The sequence below is a fragment of the Pelophylax lessonae genome, assembly GCF_965119305.1.
Source record: "Pelophylax lessonae genome assembly, contig: HAP1_SCAFFOLD_267, whole genome shotgun sequence".
Classification (NCBI taxonomy): Eukaryota; Metazoa; Chordata; class Amphibia; order Anura; family Ranidae; genus Pelophylax; species Pelophylax lessonae.
This window is the reverse complement of record NW_028120073.1, coordinates 200,241-219,099: the sequence shown is the minus strand read 5'-3', so window position 1 is coordinate 219,099 and position 18,859 is coordinate 200,241. Positions and strand designations below refer to the sequence as shown.

Below are 18,859 nucleotides of genomic sequence, written 5' to 3'. Positions count from 1 at the left end.
GGGGGGGGAATCACACTGTGGGGGGGGGGGGAAATGAAATTATGGGGGGGGGTGGAGATTACAATATGGGGGGGGAAATTAAATTATGGGGGGGGGTGGAGATTACACTATGGGGGGGGGAATCACACTATGGGGGGTGGAGATTAAATTATGGGGGGGGGTGGAGATTAAATTATGGGGGGGAAATTAAATTATGGGGGGGTGGAGATTACACTATGGGGGAGAATATCGGTAGCGCGGAGCGCAGTACAGGGATGGAGATCGGTGGATCGCTCACACGTGGGTTCCTTTCCGGCGCTGGCTGATGACGTCATTGTCGCACACTAAGGTCGTAGTTTTGTCGCTGTGGTGTGGGAGGGGTTGGGGGAGGGTCGTTCGTATCATATTTTCGATGACTTTTGTCGCTCCGCCCTCGCATTGCTTTGATTGGTCGCATCTGTAGTGTCACGTGGTTTTTAGTTGTTTGGGCGTGTCACTTGCAATACGCAGGCGCTGTTCCTCCTCTCTGCACACATTGGTGGGGGTTGGGTGAGTGACGGCTGCGTCCACCAATCAGGTCAGTGCGGAGGTTTGGTGGAGGCCAATCAGGTCGGTGAGTAGACGGCGGAGGGCGGAGTGTCATACAAGGGAGAGAGCGGGAGAGGATTGGAGATGAGTGATCGGGAGATCCGCCGTGAGTACCGGAGATCGGACAGAGGGGGAGGGGAGGATTGGAGTCTGAGGGGGGGAGGGGATCTCCACATAACGGACACCGAATTCCTCTACCGGAGTGACGTCACTGCCATTCACCGGAGATTCCCCGCCATTCTCCGCCCCCTCCTCTCTGACCCCGCCCCCTCCTCTCTGACCCCGCCCCTGATTTGTTTAGAAGATAGAAATGGGTTTCTCTGCTGTTCATATTATTGGGTTCTATCGCCGGGGGCGGATCTTATATCTGGTCCCTCCCACTTTACAATGTAAACACACCCAGAAAGATTTTCTATCATTTCCTATTACAGATCGCTGTATTGGGGTCACTCTGTGTCCGATCCCTCCCCCGCTTTCCTCCGCCCCTCCCCCGCCCTCCCCCGCCCCTCCCCCGCCCTCCTCCGCCCCTCCCCCGCCCTCCCCCGTCCCTCCCCCGCCCTCCTCCGCCCCTCCCCCGCCCTCCCCCGCCCCTCCCCCGCCCCTCCCCCGCCCTCCCCTGCCTTCCTCTGCCCCTTCTCTGCCCCTCCCCCGCCCTCCCCTGCCTTCCTCTGCCCCTCCTCCGCCCCTCCCCCGCCTTCCCCCGCCCTCCCCCGCCCCTCCCCCGCCGCTCCCCGCCCTCCTCCACCCCTCCCCTGCCCTCCTCCGCCCCTCCCCCGCCCTCCTCTGCCCTCCCCCGCCCCTCCCCCGCCCCTCCCCCGCCGCTCCCCGCCCTCCTCCACCCCTCCCCTGCCCTCCTCCGCCCCTCCCCCGCCCTCCTCTGCCCTCCTCCGCCCCTCCCCCGCCCCTCCCCCGCCGTCTCCGTACAAATGGCAGATTGCCGCCATTACTGGTGAAATCTTCCCGTAGTTTGGAGATGTGATAACTTTTACACAAAACGATCGATGTCCGATTATCGGGATTATTGGGATTTTTTTTTACCCAAAATTTGTAGCAGAAAACAATTTGGCCTAAAATGTTACATTTTTATTTTTGGGAATTTCATATAAAAAGATGTAAAAATATTTGTTGTTTTTTCAGAATTTTCGCTCTTTTTTTGTTTATAGAGCAAAAAATAAAAATCACAGCGGAGATGAAATCTCTGGGTTCAGCGTCACATGACCGCACAATTGTCAGTTAAAGTCACGCAGTGCCGAATCAGAAAAAGAGGGGGGTAAAATCTTCCGGGGGTTAAGTGGTTAAAGAGTGGAGGAGGGGTTTGTGGGGTCATAGATCTCTCCATAAACAGGACCCCTCCCCCTCCAGTTACATGTATGTGGGGGAGGGGTGGTGGTGCATTAGCCGCGTCTCCACTATCAATGTAATTGCTCAGAGCAGTGTGGTGGGCGTGTCTCCCCTGTAGTGTGATTGGTCAGTGGGTGTGTCTGTGGGTGTGGTGTGGGAGTGGTGTGATTGGTCAGTGGGTGTGTCGGTGGGAGTGGTGTGATCGGTCGGTGGGAGTGGTGGACGTGTCAGTGGGCGTGTCAATGGTGGGTGTGTTGGTGGGTGGGCGTGTCAGTGGGCGTGTCTGACCTCCGGCTCTCCCCTTGTAGTGTGAGTGGTGGGCATGTCAGTGGGCGTGTCTCCCCTTGTAGTGTGTGTGGTGGTCGTGTCAGTTGGAGTAGTGGGCGTGTCTGACCTCCGTCTCTCCCCTTGTCAGTGTGTGTGGTGGGTGTGTCAGTGGGCGTGTCAGTGGGAGTGGTGGGCGTGTCTGACCTCCGTCTCTCCCCTTGTCAGTGTGTGTGGTGGGTGTGTCAGTGGGCGTGTCAGTGGGAGTGGTGGGCGTGTCTGACCTCCGTCTCTCCCCTTGTCAGTGTGTGTGGTGGGTGTGTCAGTGGGCGTGGTGGGCGTGTCAGTGGGAGTGGTGGGCGTGTCTGACCTCCGTCTCTCCCCTTGTCAGTGTGTGTGGTGGGTGTGTCAGTGGGCGTGGTGGGCGTGTCAGTTGGAGTAGTGGGCGTGTCTGACCTCCGTCTCTCCCCTTGTCAGTGTGTGTGGTGGGTGTGTCAGTGGGTGTGTCAGTGGGAGTATTGGGCGTGTCTGACCTCCGGCTCTCCCCTTGTCAGTGTGTGTGGTGGGTGTGTCAGTGGGAGTGGTGGGCGTGTCAGTGGGCGTGTCTCCCCTTGTCAGTGTGTGTGGTGGGTGTGTCAGTGGGCGTGGTGGGCGTGTCAGTGGGAGTGGTGGGCGTGTCTGACCTCCGGCTCTCTCTTGCAGAGTTGGAGAAGGTGAAATGCCGCGCTCAGAAGAGCCGAAATCTGAAGGAAGAATCCACCGTCTGCAACCAGCTGGGGGAGCTCCTCGCCAAGAGCGGTCAGTATGAGGGAGGAGCCTAACCATCTACTGCCATCCAATCACAGTCTGGGGGTGGGGAAGTGGCAGAGCTGTGTAAATTTCAGGACTGGATTGATAGGAACACTGACACTGCTCAGATATGGATCTTATATGTGTGTTCAGCTTTAATCTCCCCCCTCCTCCGCAGTACTGCCCCCTCTGACAGCCCCTCCCCCCAGACAGGTGTACTGCACCCTCTGACAGCCCCTCCCCCCAGACAGGTGTACTGCACCCTCTGACAGCCCCTCCCCCCAGACAGGTGTACTGCACCCTCTGACAGCCCCTCCCCCCCAGACAGGTGTACTGCACCCTCTGACAGCCCCTCCCCCCCCAGACAGGTGTACTGCACCCTCTGACAGCCCCTCCCCCCCCAGACAGGTGTACTGCACCCTCTGACAGCCCCTCCCCCCAGACAGGTGTACTGCACCCTCTGACAGCCCCTCCCCCCCCCAGACAGGTGTACTGCACCCTCTGACAGCCCCTCCCCCCCCAGACAGGTGTACTGCACCCTCTGACAGCCCCTCCCCCCCCAGACAGGTGTACTGCACCCTCTGACAGCCCCTCCCCCCCCAGACAGGTGTACTGCACCCTCTGACAGCCCCTCCCCCCAGACAGATGTACTGCCCCCTCTGACAGCCCCTCCCCCCAGACAGGTGTACTGCCCCCTCTGACAACCCCTCCCCCCCCAGACAGGTGTACTGCACCCTCTGACAGCCCCTCCCCCCCCAGACAGGTGTACTGCACCCTCTGACAGCCCCTCCCCCCAGACAGGTGTACTGCACCCTCTGACAACCCCTCCCCCCCAGACAGGTGTACTGCCCCCTCTGACAGCCCCTCCCCCCAGACAGGTGTACTGCCCCTCTGACAACCCCTCCCCCCCAGACAGGTGTACTGCCCCCTCTGACAGCCCCTCCCCCCAGACAGGTGTACTGCACCCTCTGACAACCCCTCCCCCCCCAGACAGGTGTACTGCACCCTCTGACAACCCCTCCCCCCCCAGACAGGTGTACTGCACCCTCTGACAACCCCTCCCCCCCAGACAGGTGTACTGCCCCCTCTGACAACCCCTCCCCCCCAGACAGGTGTACTGCCCCCTCTGACAACCCCTCCCCCCCCAGACAGGTGTACTGCCCCCTCTGACAACCCCTCCCCCCCCAGACAGGTGTACTGCACCCTCTGACAGCCCCTCCCCCCAGACAGGTGTACTGCCCCCTCTGACAGCCCCTCCCCCCCCCAGACAGGTGTACTGCCCCCTCTGACAGCCCCTCCCCCCCCCAGACAGGTGTACTGCCCCCTCTGACAGCCCCTCCCCCCCAGACAGGTGTAGTGCGCCCTCGTTGCTCCCTCCCCCTCAGACTCGGGTCACACTACCGCAACCATAAGTTCCCCCACAACAGAGCGACTTTTTACCACAACTTGTAAATTATTTAAAGTGACTTCTATGATAAACGGCTTTGTATTCGGCCAATCAGAATGCGGTGTGTTGTGACCTCATTCCCCTTTTCTGTTTTTACTCATTTCCTCATTGCCCACCAGCGCCACGTATCAGCGCCACATATCAGCGCCACGAATCAGCGCCACGTATCAGGGCACGACTCAGCGCCACGAATCAGCGCCACGAATCAGCGCCACGAATCAGCGCCACGTATCAGCGCCACGTATCAGCGCCACGTATCAGCGCCACGTATCAGCGCCACGTATCAGCGCCACGAATCAGCGCCACGTATCAGCGCCACGTATCAGCGCCACGAATCAGCGCCACGAATCAGCGCCACGAATCAGCGCCACGTATCAGCGCCACGTATCAGCGTCACGAATCAGCGCCACGTATCAGCGTCACGTATCAGCGCCACGTATCAGCGCCACGAATCAGCGCCACGTATCAGCGCCACGAATCAGCGCCACGTATCAGCGTCACGTATCAGCGCCACGTATCAGCGCCACGAATCAGCGCCACGTATCAGCGCCACGTATCAGCGCCACGAATCAGCGCCACGTATCAGCGCCACGAATCAGCGTCACGAATCAGCGCCACGTATCAGCGTCACGTATCAGCGCCACGTATCAGCGCCACGTATCAGCGCCACGAATCAGCGCCACGTATCAGCGCCACGAATCAGCGCCACGAATCAGCGCCACGTATCAGCGTCACGTATCAGCGCCACGTATCAGCGTCACGAATCAGCGCCACGTATCAGCGTCACGTATCAGCGCCACGAATCAGCGTCACGAATCAGCGCCACGTATCAGCGTCACGTATCAGCGCCACGTATCAGCGTCACGTATCAGCGCCACGAATCAGCGTCACGAATCAGCGCCACGTATCAGCGCCACGTATCAGCGCCACATATCAGCGTCACGAATCAGCGCCACGTATCAGCGTCACGAATCAGCGCCACGAATCAGCGCCAGGTATCAGCGCCAGGTATCAGCGCCAGGTATCAGCGCCAGGTATCAGCGCCACGAATCAGCGCCACGAATCAGCGCCACGAATCAGCGCCACGTATCAGCGCCACGAATCAGCGTCACGAATCAGCGCCACGTATCAGCGCCACGAATCAGCGTCACGTATCAGCGCCACGTATCAGCGCCACGAATCAGCGCCACGTATCAGCGCCACGAATCAGCGCCACGAATCAGGCGCCACGTATCAGCGTCACGTATCAGCGCCACGTATCAGCGTCACGAATCAGCGCCACGTATCAGCGTCACGTATCAGCGCCACGAATCAGCGTCACGAATCAGCGCCACGTATCAGCGTCACGTATCAGCGCCACGTATCAGCGTCACGTATCAGCGCCACGAATCAGCGTCACGAATCAGCGCCACGTATCAGCGCCACGTATCAGCGCCACATATCAGCGTCACGAATCAGCGCCACGTATCAGCGTCACGAATCAGCGCCACGAATCAGCGCCAGGTATCAGCGCCAGGTATCAGCGCCAGGTATCAGCGCCAGGTATCAGCGCCACGAATCAGCGCCACGAATCAGCGCCACGAATCAGCGCCACGAATCAGCGCCACGTATCAGCGTCACGTATCAGCGCCACGAATCAGCGTCACGAATCAGCGCCACGTATCAGCGTCACGTATCAGCGCCACGTATCAGCGTCACGTATCAGCGCCACGAATCAGCGTCCACGAATCAGCGCCACGAATCAGCGCCACGTATCAGCGCCACGTATCAGCGCCACATATCAGCGTCACGAATCAGCGCCACGTATCAGCGTCACGAATCAGCGCCACGAATCAGCGCCAGGTATCAGCGCCAGGTATCAGCGCCAGGTATCAGCGCCAGGTATCAGCGCCACGAATCAGCGCCACGAATCAGCGCCACGAATCAGCGCCACGTATCAGCGCCACGAATCAGCGTCACGAATCAGCGCCACGTATCAGCGCCACGAATCAGCGCCACGTATCAGCGCCACGTATCAGCGCCACGAATCAGCGCCACGTATCAGCGCCACGAATCAGCGCCACGAATCAGCGCCACGTATCAGCGTCACGTATCAGCGCCACGTATCAGCGTCACGAATCAGCGCCACGTATCAGCGTCACGTATCAGCGCCACGAATCAGCGTCACGAATCAGCGCCACGTATCAGCGTCACGTATCAGCGCCACGTATCAGCGTCACGTATCAGCGCCACGAATCAGCGTCACGAATCAGCGCCACGTATCAGCGCCACGTATCAGCGCCACATATCAGCGTCACGAATCAGCGCCACGTATCAGCGTCACGAATCAGCGCCACGAATCAGCGCCAGGTATCAGCGCCAGGTATCAGCGCCAGGTATCAGCGCCAGGTATCAGCGCCACGAATCAGCGCCACGAATCAGCGCCACGAATCAGCGCCACGTATCAGCGCCACGAATCAGCGTCACGAATCAGCGCCACGTATCAGCGTCACGTATCAGCGCCACGAATCAGCGCCACGAATCAGCGCCACGTATCAGCGCCACGAATCAGCGCCACTCACACAGACCAGGCAGAGATAATGGTATACAGGGACTGTAGGCCTGGCTAATTTTCCTTCTTCTTCCTGGAAAGTCGCTTCAATGAAGATAAGGATCTGACTTGGAGGCGACTCCCATTGAAGTCTATGGGACGGTCGGATCACAGGTCGCCTCAAAGTAGTACCGGACCCTTCGGAGTGACTCCAGTAGTGCCAATGAAGACGGCACTGATTGATTAACATTGGATTTGTTATGACAAGCGATTTGGGGCGACTTGAGGGCACAGAAGTCACCTGACAAGTCGCGGCCGTGTGATTGGAGCCTCACACTGACTACATTCCACACTTACCTGTACTCCCCCCTAGGGGGCGCCTCTCCCCATGTCTCTGGATAGCTGCACATCAACCTGGCCCATATTATCCCTGAGATATCCAACCAATCACAGAACCTTTTGGACACGCCCACTCAAACTTACAATGATATCTCATCTAGTATTGGGGATGCAGGGGGAGGAGTCTTCAAAATAAACCCCCCCCCCCCCCGGGTGTGGAGAGGAAGTGTAGAGATCGACCGATTATCAGCACCACGGATATATGGAGGGCCGATCTATCGGAATCGGCCCCGGGGATTACCGATATTTAGGGAAAGTTCTTCACCTGGAGTGATCCCTGCAGCTAAAGGCGTCACCCCGGTACCGGCGTCCATAGCCAATGGTCGGCTGTCATTACAAGGAGCGGGAGGGGACGTCCCACAATCCCCCCCCCATCCGCAGCTCGCCCCGGTCTCCTGTCCCACCGGCCAAACCAAAGAGCAGACCCCGGTCTCCATGGAAAATACCGAGAAGTCACATCATGACATCACTTCCCGGTACTCGGCGCCAAATTCAAAAAACCGACCCGGATCCCTTCACAAGGAGAGGCTGGAAAAACACTGAAAATATCGATCGATCGATCAGTGCTAGAGAGACCTGAGAATGGACAATGGTGGAACTTCACCTCTCACCTTCCACAGTATGAGATCCCAGTCCAGTCATTGGCCGCTGCCTCCCTCCAGTCATTGGCCGCTGCCTCCCTCCAGTCATTGGCCGCTGCCTCCCTCCAGTCATTGGCCGCTGCCTCCCTCCAGTCATTGGCCGCTGCCTCCCTCCAGTCATTGGCCGCTGCCTCCCTCCAGTCATTGGCCGCTGCCTCCCTCCAGTCATTGGCCGCTGCCTCCCTCCAGTCATTGGCCGCTGCCTCCCTCCAGTCATTGGCCGCTGCCTCCCTCCAGTCATTGGCCGCTGCCTCCCTCCAGTCATTGGCCGCTGCCTCCCTCCAGTCATTGGCTGCAGCCTCCCTCCAGTCATTGGCCGCTGCCTCCCTTCAGTCATTGGCCGCTGCCTCCCTCCATTAGTCGGCCATAGACATTCCCCACCTGACCTCAGTGAACGCAGGAGGCGTGTCCTGGGAGGAGGCGTGTCCTGGAAGGAGGCGTGTCCTGGGAGGAGTAGACGGCTCACAGTGAAGTCCGAATCTCCGATAATAACATTTATTGCAGTATTGTAGAATGTTAATGTTATTATTGGAGATCCGGACTTCACTGTGAGCCGTCTACTCCTCCCAGGACACGCCTCCTTCCAGGACACGCCTCCTTCCAGGACACGCCTCCTCCCAGGACACGCCTCCTCCCAGGACACGCCTCCTGCGTTCACTGAGGTCAGGTGGGGAATGTCTATGGTCATCCAGCCTGGACCCTCTCCTGTGTCCCCCCCATCGCTCCGTGTGTCCCCCCCCATCGCTTCGTGTGTGTCCCCCCCCCCATCGCTCCGTGTGTGTCCCCCCCATCGCTCTGTGTCCCCCCCATCGCTCCGTGTGTCCCCCCCATCGCTCCGTGTGTCCCCCCCATCGCTCCGTGTGTCCCCCCCATCGCTCCGTGTGTCCCCCCCATCGCTCCGTGTGTCCCCCCCATCGCTCCGTGTGTCCCCCCCATCGCTCTGTGTGTCCCCCCCCATCGCTCTGTGTGTCCCCCCCCATCGCTCTGTGTGTCCCCCCCCATCGCTCTGTGTGTCCCCCCCCATCGCTCTGTGTGTCCCCCCCATCGCTCTGTGTGTCCCCCCCCATCGCTCCGTGTGTGTCCCCCCCATCGCTCCGTGTGTCCCCCCCATCGCTCCGTGTGTCCCCCCCATCGCTCCGTGTGTGTCCCCCCCCCATCGCTCCGTGTGTGTCCCCCCCCATCGCTCCGTGTGTGTCCCCCCCCATCGCTCCGTGTGTGTCCCCCCCCATCGCTCCGTGTGTGTCCCCCCCCCATCGCTCCGTGTGTGTCCCCCCCCATCGCTCCGTGTGTGTCCCCCCCCCCATCGCTCCGTGTGTGTCCCCCCCCATCGCTCCGTGTGTGTCCCCCCCCCCATCGCTCCGTGTGTGTCCCCCCCCCCCCATCACTCCGTGTGTGTCCCCCCCCCATCGCTCCGTGTGTCCCCCCCATCGCTCCGTGTGACCCCCCCCATCGCTCCGTGTGACCCCCCCCCATCGCTCTGTGTGTGTCCCCCCCCCATCGCTCCGTGTGTGTCCCCCCCCCCATCGCTCCGTGTGTGTCCCCCCCCCATCGCTCCGTGTCCCCCCCCCCATCGCTCCGTGTGTCCCCCCCATCGCTCCGTGTGTCCCCCCCATCGCTCCGTGTGTCCCCCCCATCGCTCCGTGTGTCCCCCCCATCGCTCCGTGTGTCCCCCCCATCGCTCCGTGTGTGTCCCCCCCATCGCTCTGTGTCCCCCCCATCGCTCCGTGTGTCCCCCCCATCGCTCCGTGTGTCCCCCCCCATCGCTCCGTGTGTCCCCCCCATCGCTCCGTGTGTCCCCCCCCATCGCTCTGTGTGTCCCCCCCCATCGCTCTGTGTGTCCCCCCCCATCGCTCTGTGTGTCCCCCCCCATCGCTCTGTGTGTCCCCCCCATCGCTCTGTGTGTCCCCCCCCATCGCTCCGTGTGTGTCCCCCCCATCGCTCCGTGTGTCCCCCCCATCGCTCCGTGTCCCCCCCCCCATCGCTCCGTGTGTGTCCCCCCCCCCATCGCTCCGTGTGTGTCCCCCCCCCCATCGCTCCGTGTGTCCCCCCCCCATCGCTCCGTGTGTGTCCCCCCCCATCGCTCCGTGTGTGTCCCCCCCCCATCGCTCCGTGTGTGTCCCCCCCCATCGCTCCGTGTGTGTCCCCCCCCCATCGCTCCGTGTGTGTCCCCCCCCCATCGCTCCGTGTGTGTCCCCCCCCATCGCTCCGTGTGTGTCCCCCCCCCCATCGCTCCGTGTGTGTCCCCCCCCCATCGCTCCGTGTGTGTCCCCCCCCCCATCGCTCCGTGTGTGTCCCCCCCCCCCCATCGCTCCGTGTGTGTCCCCCCCCATCGCTCCGTGTGTCCCCCCCCATCGCTCCGTGTGACCCCCCCCATCGCTCCGTGTGACCCCCCCCCATCGCTCTGTGTGTGTCCCCCCCCCATCGCTCCGTGTGTGTCCCCCCCCCATCGCTCCGTGTGTGTCCCCCCCCCCATCGCTCCGTGTGTCCCCCCCCATCGCTCCGTGTGTCCCCCCCATCGCTCCGTGTGTCCCCCCCATCGCTCCGTGTGTCCCCCCCATCGCTCCGTGTGTCCCCCCCATCGCTCCGTGTGTCCCCCCCATCGCTCCGTGTGTCCCCCCCATCACTCCGTGTGTGTCCCCCCCCCCCCATCGCTCCGTGTGTGTCCCCCCCCCATCGCTCCGTGTGTGTCCCCCCCCCATCACTCCGTGTGTGTCCCCCCCCATCGCTCCGTGTGTGTCCCCCCCCATCGCTCCGTGTGTGTCCCCCCCATCGCTCTGTGTGTCCCCCCCATCGCTCTGTGTGTCCCCCCCATCGCTCTGTGTGTTCCCCCCATCGCTCCGTGTGTGTCCCCCCCCATCGCTCCGTGTGTCCCCCCCCATCGCTCCGTGTGTCCCCCACCATCGCTCCGTGTGTCCCCCCCCATCGCTCTGTGTGTCCCCCCCCCCATCGCTCTGTGTGTGTCCCCCCCCCCCATCGCTCTGTGTGTGTCCTCCCCCCATCGCTCTGTGTGTGTCCCCCCCCCATCGCTCTGTGTGTGTCCCCCCCCATCGCTCCGTGTGTGTCCCCCCCCCCCCCATCGCTCCGTGTGTGTCCCCCCCATCGCTCCGTGTGTGTCCCCCCATCGCTCCGTGTGTCCCCCCCCATCGCTCTGTGTGTGTCCCCCCCCCCATCGCTCTGTGTGTGTCCCCCCCCCATCGCTCTTTGTGTGTCCCCCCCCCATCGCTCCGTGTGTGTCCCCCCATCGCTCCGTGTGTGTCCCCCCATCGCTCCGTGTGTGTCCCCCCATCGCTCCGTGTGTGTCCCCCCCATCGCTCCGTGTGTCCCCCCCCCCATCGCTCCGTGTGTCCCCCCCCCATCGCTCCGTGTGTGTCCCCCCCATCGCTCTGTGTGTCCCCCCCATCGCTCTGTGTGTCCCCCCCATCGCTCTGTGTGTCCCCCCCATCGCTCCGTGTGTGTCCCCCCCCCCATCGCTCCGTGTGTGTTCCCCCCATCGCTCTGTGTGTTCCCCCCATCGCTCCGTGTGTGTCCCCCCCCATGGCTCCGTGTGTGTCCCCCCCCATCGCTCCGTGTGTGTCCCCCCCATCGCTCCGTGTGTGTCCCCCCCATCGCTCCGTGTGTGTCCCCCCCCCCCCCATCGCTCCGTGTGTGCCCCCCCCATCGCTCCGTGTGTCCCCCCCCATCGCTCCGTGTGTCCCCCCCCCATCGCTCCGTGTGTCCCCCCCATCGCTCCGTGTGTCCCCCCCCCATCGCTCCGTGTGTCCCCCCCCCATCGCTCCGTGTGTCCCCCCCCCATCGCTCCGTGTGTCCCCCCCCCATCGCTCTGTGTGTCCCCCCCCCATCGCTCTGTGTGTCCCCCCCCCATCGCTCCGTGTGTGTCCCCCCCCCATCGCTCCGTGTGTGTCCCCCCCCCCATCGCTCCGTGTGTGTCCCCCCCCCCATCGCTCCGTGTGTGTCCCCCCCCCCATCGCTCCGTGTGTGTCCCCCCCATCGCTCCGTGTGTGTCCCCCCCATCGCTCCGTGTGTGTCCCCCCCATCGCTCCGTGTGTGTGTCCCCCCATCGCTCCGTGTGTGTGTCCCCCCATTGTTCCGTGTGTGTCCCCCCCATCGCTCCGTGTGTGTCCCCCCCATCGTTCCGTGTGTCCCCCCCCATCGCTCTGTGTGTCCCCCCCCCCCCATCGCTCCGTGTGTGTCCCCCCCCCCATCGCTCCGTGTGTGTCCCCCCCCCCCCCCATCGCTCCGTGTGTGTCCCCCCCCCCCCATTGCTCCGTGTGTGTCCCCCCATCGCTCTGTGTGTCCCCCCCCATCGCTCTGTGTGTCCCCCCCCATCGCTCTGTGTGTCCCCCCCCATCGCTCTGTGTGTCCCCCCCCATCGCTCTGTGTGTCCCCCCCCCCCATCGCTCTGTGTGTCCCCCCCCCCCCATCGCTCTGTGTGTCCCCCCCATCGCTCTGTGTGTCCCCCCCATCGCTCCGTGTGTGTCCCCCCCCCCATCGCTCCGTGTGTGTCCCCCCCCCCCCATCGCTCCGTGTGTGTCCCCCCCCCCCCATCGCTCCGTGTGTGTCCCCCCCATCGCTCTGTGTGTCCCCCCCATCGCTCTGTGTGTCCCCCCCATCGCTCTGTGTGTCCCCCCCATCGCTCTGTGTGTCCCCCCCCATCGCTCTGTGTGTGTCCCCCCCCATCGCTCTGTGTGTCCCTCCCCATCGCTCCGTGTGTGTCCCCCCCCATCGCTCCGTGTGTGTCCCCCCCATCGCTCTGTGTGTCCCCCCCATCGCTCTGTGTGTCCCCCCCATCGCTCTGTGTGTGTCCCCCCCATCGCTCTGTGTGTGTCCCCCCCCCATCGCTCTGTGTGTGTCCCCCCCCCATCGCTCTGTGTGTGTCCCCCCCCCATCGCTCTGTGTGTGTCCCCCCCCCATCGCTCTGTGTGTGTCCCCCCCCCCATCGCTCTGTGTGTGTCCCCCCCCCCATCGCTCTGTGTGTGTCCCCCCCCCATCGCTCTGTGTGTGTCCCCCCCCCATCGCTCTGTGTGTGTCCCCCCCCCCATCGCTCTGTGTGTGTCCCCCCCCCCATCGCTCTGTGTGTGTCCCCCCCCCATCGCTCTGTGTGTGTCCCCCCCCCATCGCTCTGTGTGTGTCCCCCCCCATCGCTCCGTGTGTGTTCCCCCCATCGCTCCGTGTGTGTTCCCCCCATCGCTCCGTGTGTGTTCCCCCCATCGCTCCGTGTGTGTTCCCCCCATCGCTCCGTGTGTGTTCCCCCCCCCATCGCTCCGTGTGTGTCCCCCCCCCATCGCTCCGTGTGTCCCCCCCCCATCGCTCCGTGTGTGTCCCCCCCCATCGCTCCGTGTGTCCCCCCCATTGCTCCGTGTGTCCCCCATTCCGTAGCTGAGCCTAACATGTAAAGGGGTCACCCTGGTGGAAGACGCAGAATAACCTGAGGTGCGGAGTCGAAGCGCCAACGGATAATTCGCTTTTCATTCAGATATTTTTACAGGTAAAGCATTTGGTATTTATTATTATTGCAGAATTTTAGGAAGGTCTTCTGGGGCTCTGATTGGTTGTTGACCCTCGGGTTTAGGTTGGATGATCTGTGCGTTCGTTCTTCCATTGATGGTCGTCTTTGTCTTCACAGGACGATTCCAGGAGGCCATCGAGGAGCACCGGCAGGAGCTGGGGATCTGCCAGGGATTGGGCGATGTCATTGGCTGTGCTGTGGCTAATCGGAAAATTGGGGAATGCTTCGCAGAGTTGGGGAATTATGAGGCCGCCCTGAAGGTAAGTACCCCAGAAACAGAGGCATGTGATTGGATTGTGTGTGGTGATGATGGGGGCGGGGAGTTTATCATGAGATGGATCTGCTGCACTTTTCTGGGCTCTCTTTCTGCAATCAGCACCTGGCTGGACATGAGGACGGTCCATTGTTGGTTCAGAGTCCCAACATTTCACATCCAATAAGCAGCACAAGCTGGACGATCTCTGCAAACATCAGAAAGAGGCAAAAAAATTCCAGCCCTAGGGAGGAGGTGATGTTGGTGAGCCCCATACATCAGGAGAGGGTTGGATGATTGTAGTCTGAATCCTATCCTGTGTGCCCCTCCCCCTTCAGTCTGTAGCTGGATATTGTAGTGATAAGGATGCAGGATGGTGGTGGTAGGTTAATATTCTGTGCCAACCCCCCATTCCCTCCCGGGCAGTGGATCATGACTAATAGACTTTCCTTTCTTCTGCCCCACAGCATCAGCACCTGCACATGGACTTGGCCAAGTCGGTCTCCTCGGACATTGAGGAGCAGAGAGCTTTGGCCACCATAGGCCGCACCTACCTATATATGTGTGAGGTAGGGAAGGTAGAGGCTCAACGCCCAGCAGAAGAGGCCTTCCTGAAGAGTTTGGCAATTGTGGATGAGCGTCTAGAAGGTGAACATCAGTGGAAGGGGGTTGGTGGTGGTAGAAGACGGAGGAGGTAGAGGAGGGTTTGTGGTGGTAGAAGACGGAGGAGGTAGAGGAGGGTTGGTGGTGGTAGAAGATGGAGGAGGTAGAGGAGAGTCGGGGTGGTAGAAGATGGAGGAGGTAGAGGAGGGTCGGGGTGGTAGAAGACGGAGGAGGTAGAGGAAGGTTGGTGGTGGTAGAAGATGGAGGAGGTAGAGGAAGGTTGGTGGTGGTAGAAGACGGAGGAGGTAGAGGAGGGTTGGTGATGTTAGAAGACGGAGGAGGTAGAGGAAGGTTGGTGATGTTAGAAGACGGAGGAGGTAGAGGAGGGTTGGTGATGTTAGAAGACGGAGGAGCTAGAGGAGGGTTGGTGATGTTAGAAGACGGAGGAGGTAGAGGAAGGTTGGTGATGTTAGAAGACGGAGGAGGTAGAGGAGGGTCGGGGGTGGTAGAAGACGGAGGAGGTAGAGGAGGGTTGGTGGTGGTAGAAGATGGAGGAGGTAGAGGAGGGTTGGTGGTGGTAGAAGATGGAGGAGGTAGAGGAGGGTTGGTGGTGGTAGACGGAGGAGGTAGAGGAGGGTTGGTGGTGGTAGAAGACGGAGGAGGTAGAGGAGGGTTGGTGGTGGTAGAAGACGGAGGAGGTAGAGGAGGGTTGGTGGTGGTAGAAGACGGAGGAGGTAGAGGAGGGTTGGTGGTGGTAGAAGACGGAGGAGGTAGAGGAGGGTTGGTGATGGTAGAAGACGGAGGAGGTAGAGGAGGGTTGGTGATGGTAGAGGAGGGTTGATGGTGGTAGAAGACGGAGGAGGTAGAGGAGGGTTGGTGATGTTAGAAGACGGGAGGAGGTAGAGGAGGGTTGGTGATGTTAGAAGACGGAGGAGGTAGAGGAAGGTTGGTGATGTTAGAAGACGGAGGAGGTAGAGGAGGGTTGGTGGTGGTAGAAGACGGAGGAGGTAGAGGAGGGTTGGTGGTGGTAGAAGATGGAGGAGGTAGAGGAGGGTTGGTGGTGGTAGAAGATGGAGGAGGTAGAGGAGGGTTGGTGGTGGTAGAAGATGGAGGAGGTAGAGGAGGGTTGGTGGTGGTAGAAGATGGAGGAGGTAGAGGAGGGTTGGTGGTGGTAGAAGACGGAGGAGGTAGAGGAGGGTTGGGGGTGGTAGAAGACGGAGGAAGTAGAGGAGGGTTGATGGTGGTAGAAGATGGAGGAGGTAGAGGAGGGTTGGTGATGGTAGAAGACGGAGGAGGTAGAGGAAGGTTGATGGTGGTAGAAGATGGAGGAGGTAGAGGAGGGTTGGTGGTGGTAGAAGACGGAGGAGGTAGAGGAGGGTTGGGGGTGGTAGAAGACGGAGGAAGTAGAGGAGGGTTGATGGTGGTAGAAGATGGAGGAGGTAGAGGAGGGTTGGTGGTGGTAGAAGATGGAGGAGGTAGAGGAGGGTCGGGGGTGGTAGAAGACGGAGGAGGTAGAGGAGGGTTGGTAGTGGTAGAAGATGGAGGAGGTAGAGGAGGGTTGGTGGTGGTAGAAGACGGAGGAGGTAGAGGAGGGTTGGTGGTGGTAGAAGACGGAGGAGGTAGAGGAGGGTTGGTGGTGGTAGAAGACGGAGGAGGTAGAGGAGGGTTGGTGGTGGTAGAAGATGGAGGAGGTAGAGGAGGGTTGGTGGTGGTAGAAGATGGAGGAGGTAGAGGAGGGTTGGTGGTGGTAGACGGAGGAGGTAGAGGAGGGTTGGTGGTGGTAGAAGACGGAGGAGGTAGAGGAGGGTTGATGGTGGTAGAAGACGGAGGAGGTAGAGGAAGGTTGGTGGTGGTAGAAGACGGAGGAGGTAGAGGAGGGTTGGTGGTGGTAGACGGAGGAGGTAGAGGAGGGTTGGTGATGGTAGAAGACGGAGGAGGTAGAGGAGGGTTGGTGATGGTAGAAGACGGAGGAGGTAGAGGAGGGTTGGTGGTGGTAGAAGACGGAGGAGGTAGAGGAGGGTTGGTGATGGTAGAAGACGGAGGAGGTAGAGGAGGGTTGGTGATGGTAGAAGACGGAGGAGGTAGAGGAGGGTTGGTGGTGGTAGAAGACGGAGGAGGTAGAGGAGGGTTGGTGGTGGTAGAAGACGGAGGAGGTAGAGGAGGGTTGGTGGTGGTAGAAGACGGAGGAGGTAGAGGAGGGTTGGTGGTGGTAGAAGATGGAGGAGGTAGAGGAGGGTTGGTGATGGTAGAAGACGGAGGAGGTAGAGGAGGGTTGGTGGTGGTAGAAGATGGAGGAGGTAGAGGAGGGTTGGTGATGGTAGAAGACGGAGGAGGTAGAGGAGGGTTGGTGATGGTAGAAGACGGAGAAGGTAGAGGAGGGTTGGTGATGGTAGAAGACGGAGGAGGTAGAGGAGGGTTGGTGGTGGTAGAAGACGGAGGAGGTAGAGGAGGGTTGGTGGTGGTAGAAGATGGAGGAGGTAGAGGAGGGTTGGTGGTGGTAGACGGAGGAGGTAGAGGAGGGTTGGTGATGGTAGAAGACGGAGGAGGTAGAGGAAGGTTGGTGGTGGTAGAAGACGGAGGAGGTAGAGGAAGGTTGGTGGTGGTAGTTGATGGGAAATTAGGGTGTGACCGCCCCAACCAGGACAGGGGCTTTTGGAGAGGACTAGATGGTAAACGGAGGAGGTAGAGGAAGATTGGTGGTGGTAGAAGACGGTAAATCGAGGAGGGTTGCCAGTCATAGTAGATGGGAGGTGGAGGAGACAGAGGATGGTTGGCTGTGGTGGGTGATGGGAGGAGCTACCTTAATCCTAGTTGGGAGATATTCTGGGGTGTGTCTGGTATGAGCAGGGCTCTGATTGGTTACTGATTCTCTTTCAGGCAAAGTGTCTCAGCGAGATCTGAGTGAAATGAGAGCCCGCCTCTTCCTGAATCTGGGCTTCCTTTATGACATCATGGGAAAACCAGACAAGTGTAGCTACTACATCCGGAAGAGTATCTTCATCTCTGAGTAATCCTGATCCTCCTTTTCCCTCCTCCTCTTTATACTCCCCCCCCCCCCCCCCGAGGTCTTCCCTCCTCTTCCTCTCTGTGCTCCCCCGAGCTCTTCCCTCCTCTTCCTCTCTGTGCTCCCCCCGAGCTCTTCCCTCCTCTTCCTCTCTGTGCTCCCCCCGAGCTCTTCCCTCCTCTTCCTCTCTGTGCTCCCCCCGAGCTCTTCCCTCCTCTTCCGCTCTGTACTCCCCACGAGCTCTTCCCTCCTCTTCCTCTCTGTACTCCCCCCGAGCTCTTCCCTCCTCTTCCTCTCTGTACTCCCCCCGAGCTCTTCCCTCCTCTTCCTCTCTGTGCTCCCCCCGAGCTCTTCCCTCCTCTTCCTCTCTGTACTCCCCCCGAGCTCTTCCCTCCTCTTCCTCTCTGTGCTCCCCCCGAGCTCTTCCCTCCTCTTCCTCTCTGTACCCCCCCTGAGCTCTTCCCTCCTCTTCCTCTCTGTGCTCCCCCCGAGCTCTTCCCTCCTCTTCCTCTCTGTACTCCCCGAGCTCTTCCCTCCTCTTCCTCTCTGTGCTCCCCCCGAGCTCTTCCCTCCTCTTCCTCTCTGTGCTCCCCCCGAGCTCTTCCCTCCTCTTCCTCTCTGTGCTCCCCCGAGCTCTTTCCTCCTCTTCCTCTCTGTACTCCCCCCCCGAGCTCTTCCCTCCGCTTCCTCTCTGTGCTCCCCCCGAGCTCTTCCCTCCGCTTCCTCTCTGTGCTCCCCCCGAGCTCTTCCCTCCTCTTCCTCTCTGTGCTCCCCCCGAGCTCTTCCCTCCTCTTCCTCTCTATACTCCCCCCTCCTCTTCCTCTCTGTGCTCCCCCCGAGCTCTTCCCTCCTCTTCCTCTCTGTACTCCCCCCGAGCTCTTCCCTCCTCTTCCTCTCTGTACTCCCCCCGAGCTCTTCCCTCCTCTTCCTCTCTGTGCTCCCCCGAGCTCTTCCCTCCTCTTCCTCTCTGTGCTCCCCCCGAGCTCTTCCCTCCTCCTGAGCTCTTCCCTCCTCTTCCTCTCTGTGCTCCCCCCGAGCTCTTCCCTCCTCTTCCTCTCTGTGCTCCCCCCGAGCTCTTCCCTCCTCTTCCTCTCTGTGCTCCCCCCGAGCTCTTCCCTCCTCTTCCTCTCTGTGCTCCCCCCGAGCTCTTCCCTCCTCTTCCTCTCTGTACTCCCCCCGAGCTCTTCCCTCCTCTTCCTCTCTATACTCCCCCCTCCTCTTCCTCTCTGTGCTCCCCCCGAGCTCTTCCCTCCTCTTCCTCTCTGTACTCCCCCCGAGCTCTTCCCTCCTCTTCCTCTCTGTACTCCCCCCGAGCTCTTCCCTCCTCTTCCTCTCTGTGCTCCCCCGAGCTCTTCCCTCCTCTTCCTCTCTGTGCTCCCCCCGAGCTCTTCCCTCCTCCTGAGCTCTTCCCTCCTCTTCCTCTCTGTGCTCCCCCCGAGCTCTTCCCTCCTCTTCCTCTCTGTGCTCCCCCCGAGCTCTTCCCTCCTCTTCCTCTCTGTGCTCCCCCCGAGCTCT

At 61.1% G+C, this 18,859-nt stretch overlaps 1 protein-coding gene across 1 annotated transcript in view; it reads left to right on the top strand.

The window, feature by feature from the left end:
* The first annotated feature begins 611 nt into the window (after nucleotides 1-611).
* The window catches only part of TONSL (tonsoku like, DNA repair protein), a 130,481-nt gene continuing 112,233 nt past the window's right edge, over nucleotides 612-18,859 (top strand). The window contains exons 1-5 of the mRNA XM_082276065.1: nucleotides 612-673; nucleotides 2,875-2,970; nucleotides 13,602-13,744; nucleotides 14,205-14,385; nucleotides 17,218-17,347. Of these exons, the coding sequence (XP_082132191.1) occupies nucleotides 652-673; nucleotides 2,875-2,970; nucleotides 13,602-13,744; nucleotides 14,205-14,385; nucleotides 17,218-17,347 (572 nt within the window). The 5' untranslated portion in view covers nucleotides 612-651. The remainder of the gene's footprint in view (nucleotides 674-2,874; nucleotides 2,971-13,601; nucleotides 13,745-14,204; nucleotides 14,386-17,217; nucleotides 17,348-18,859) is intronic.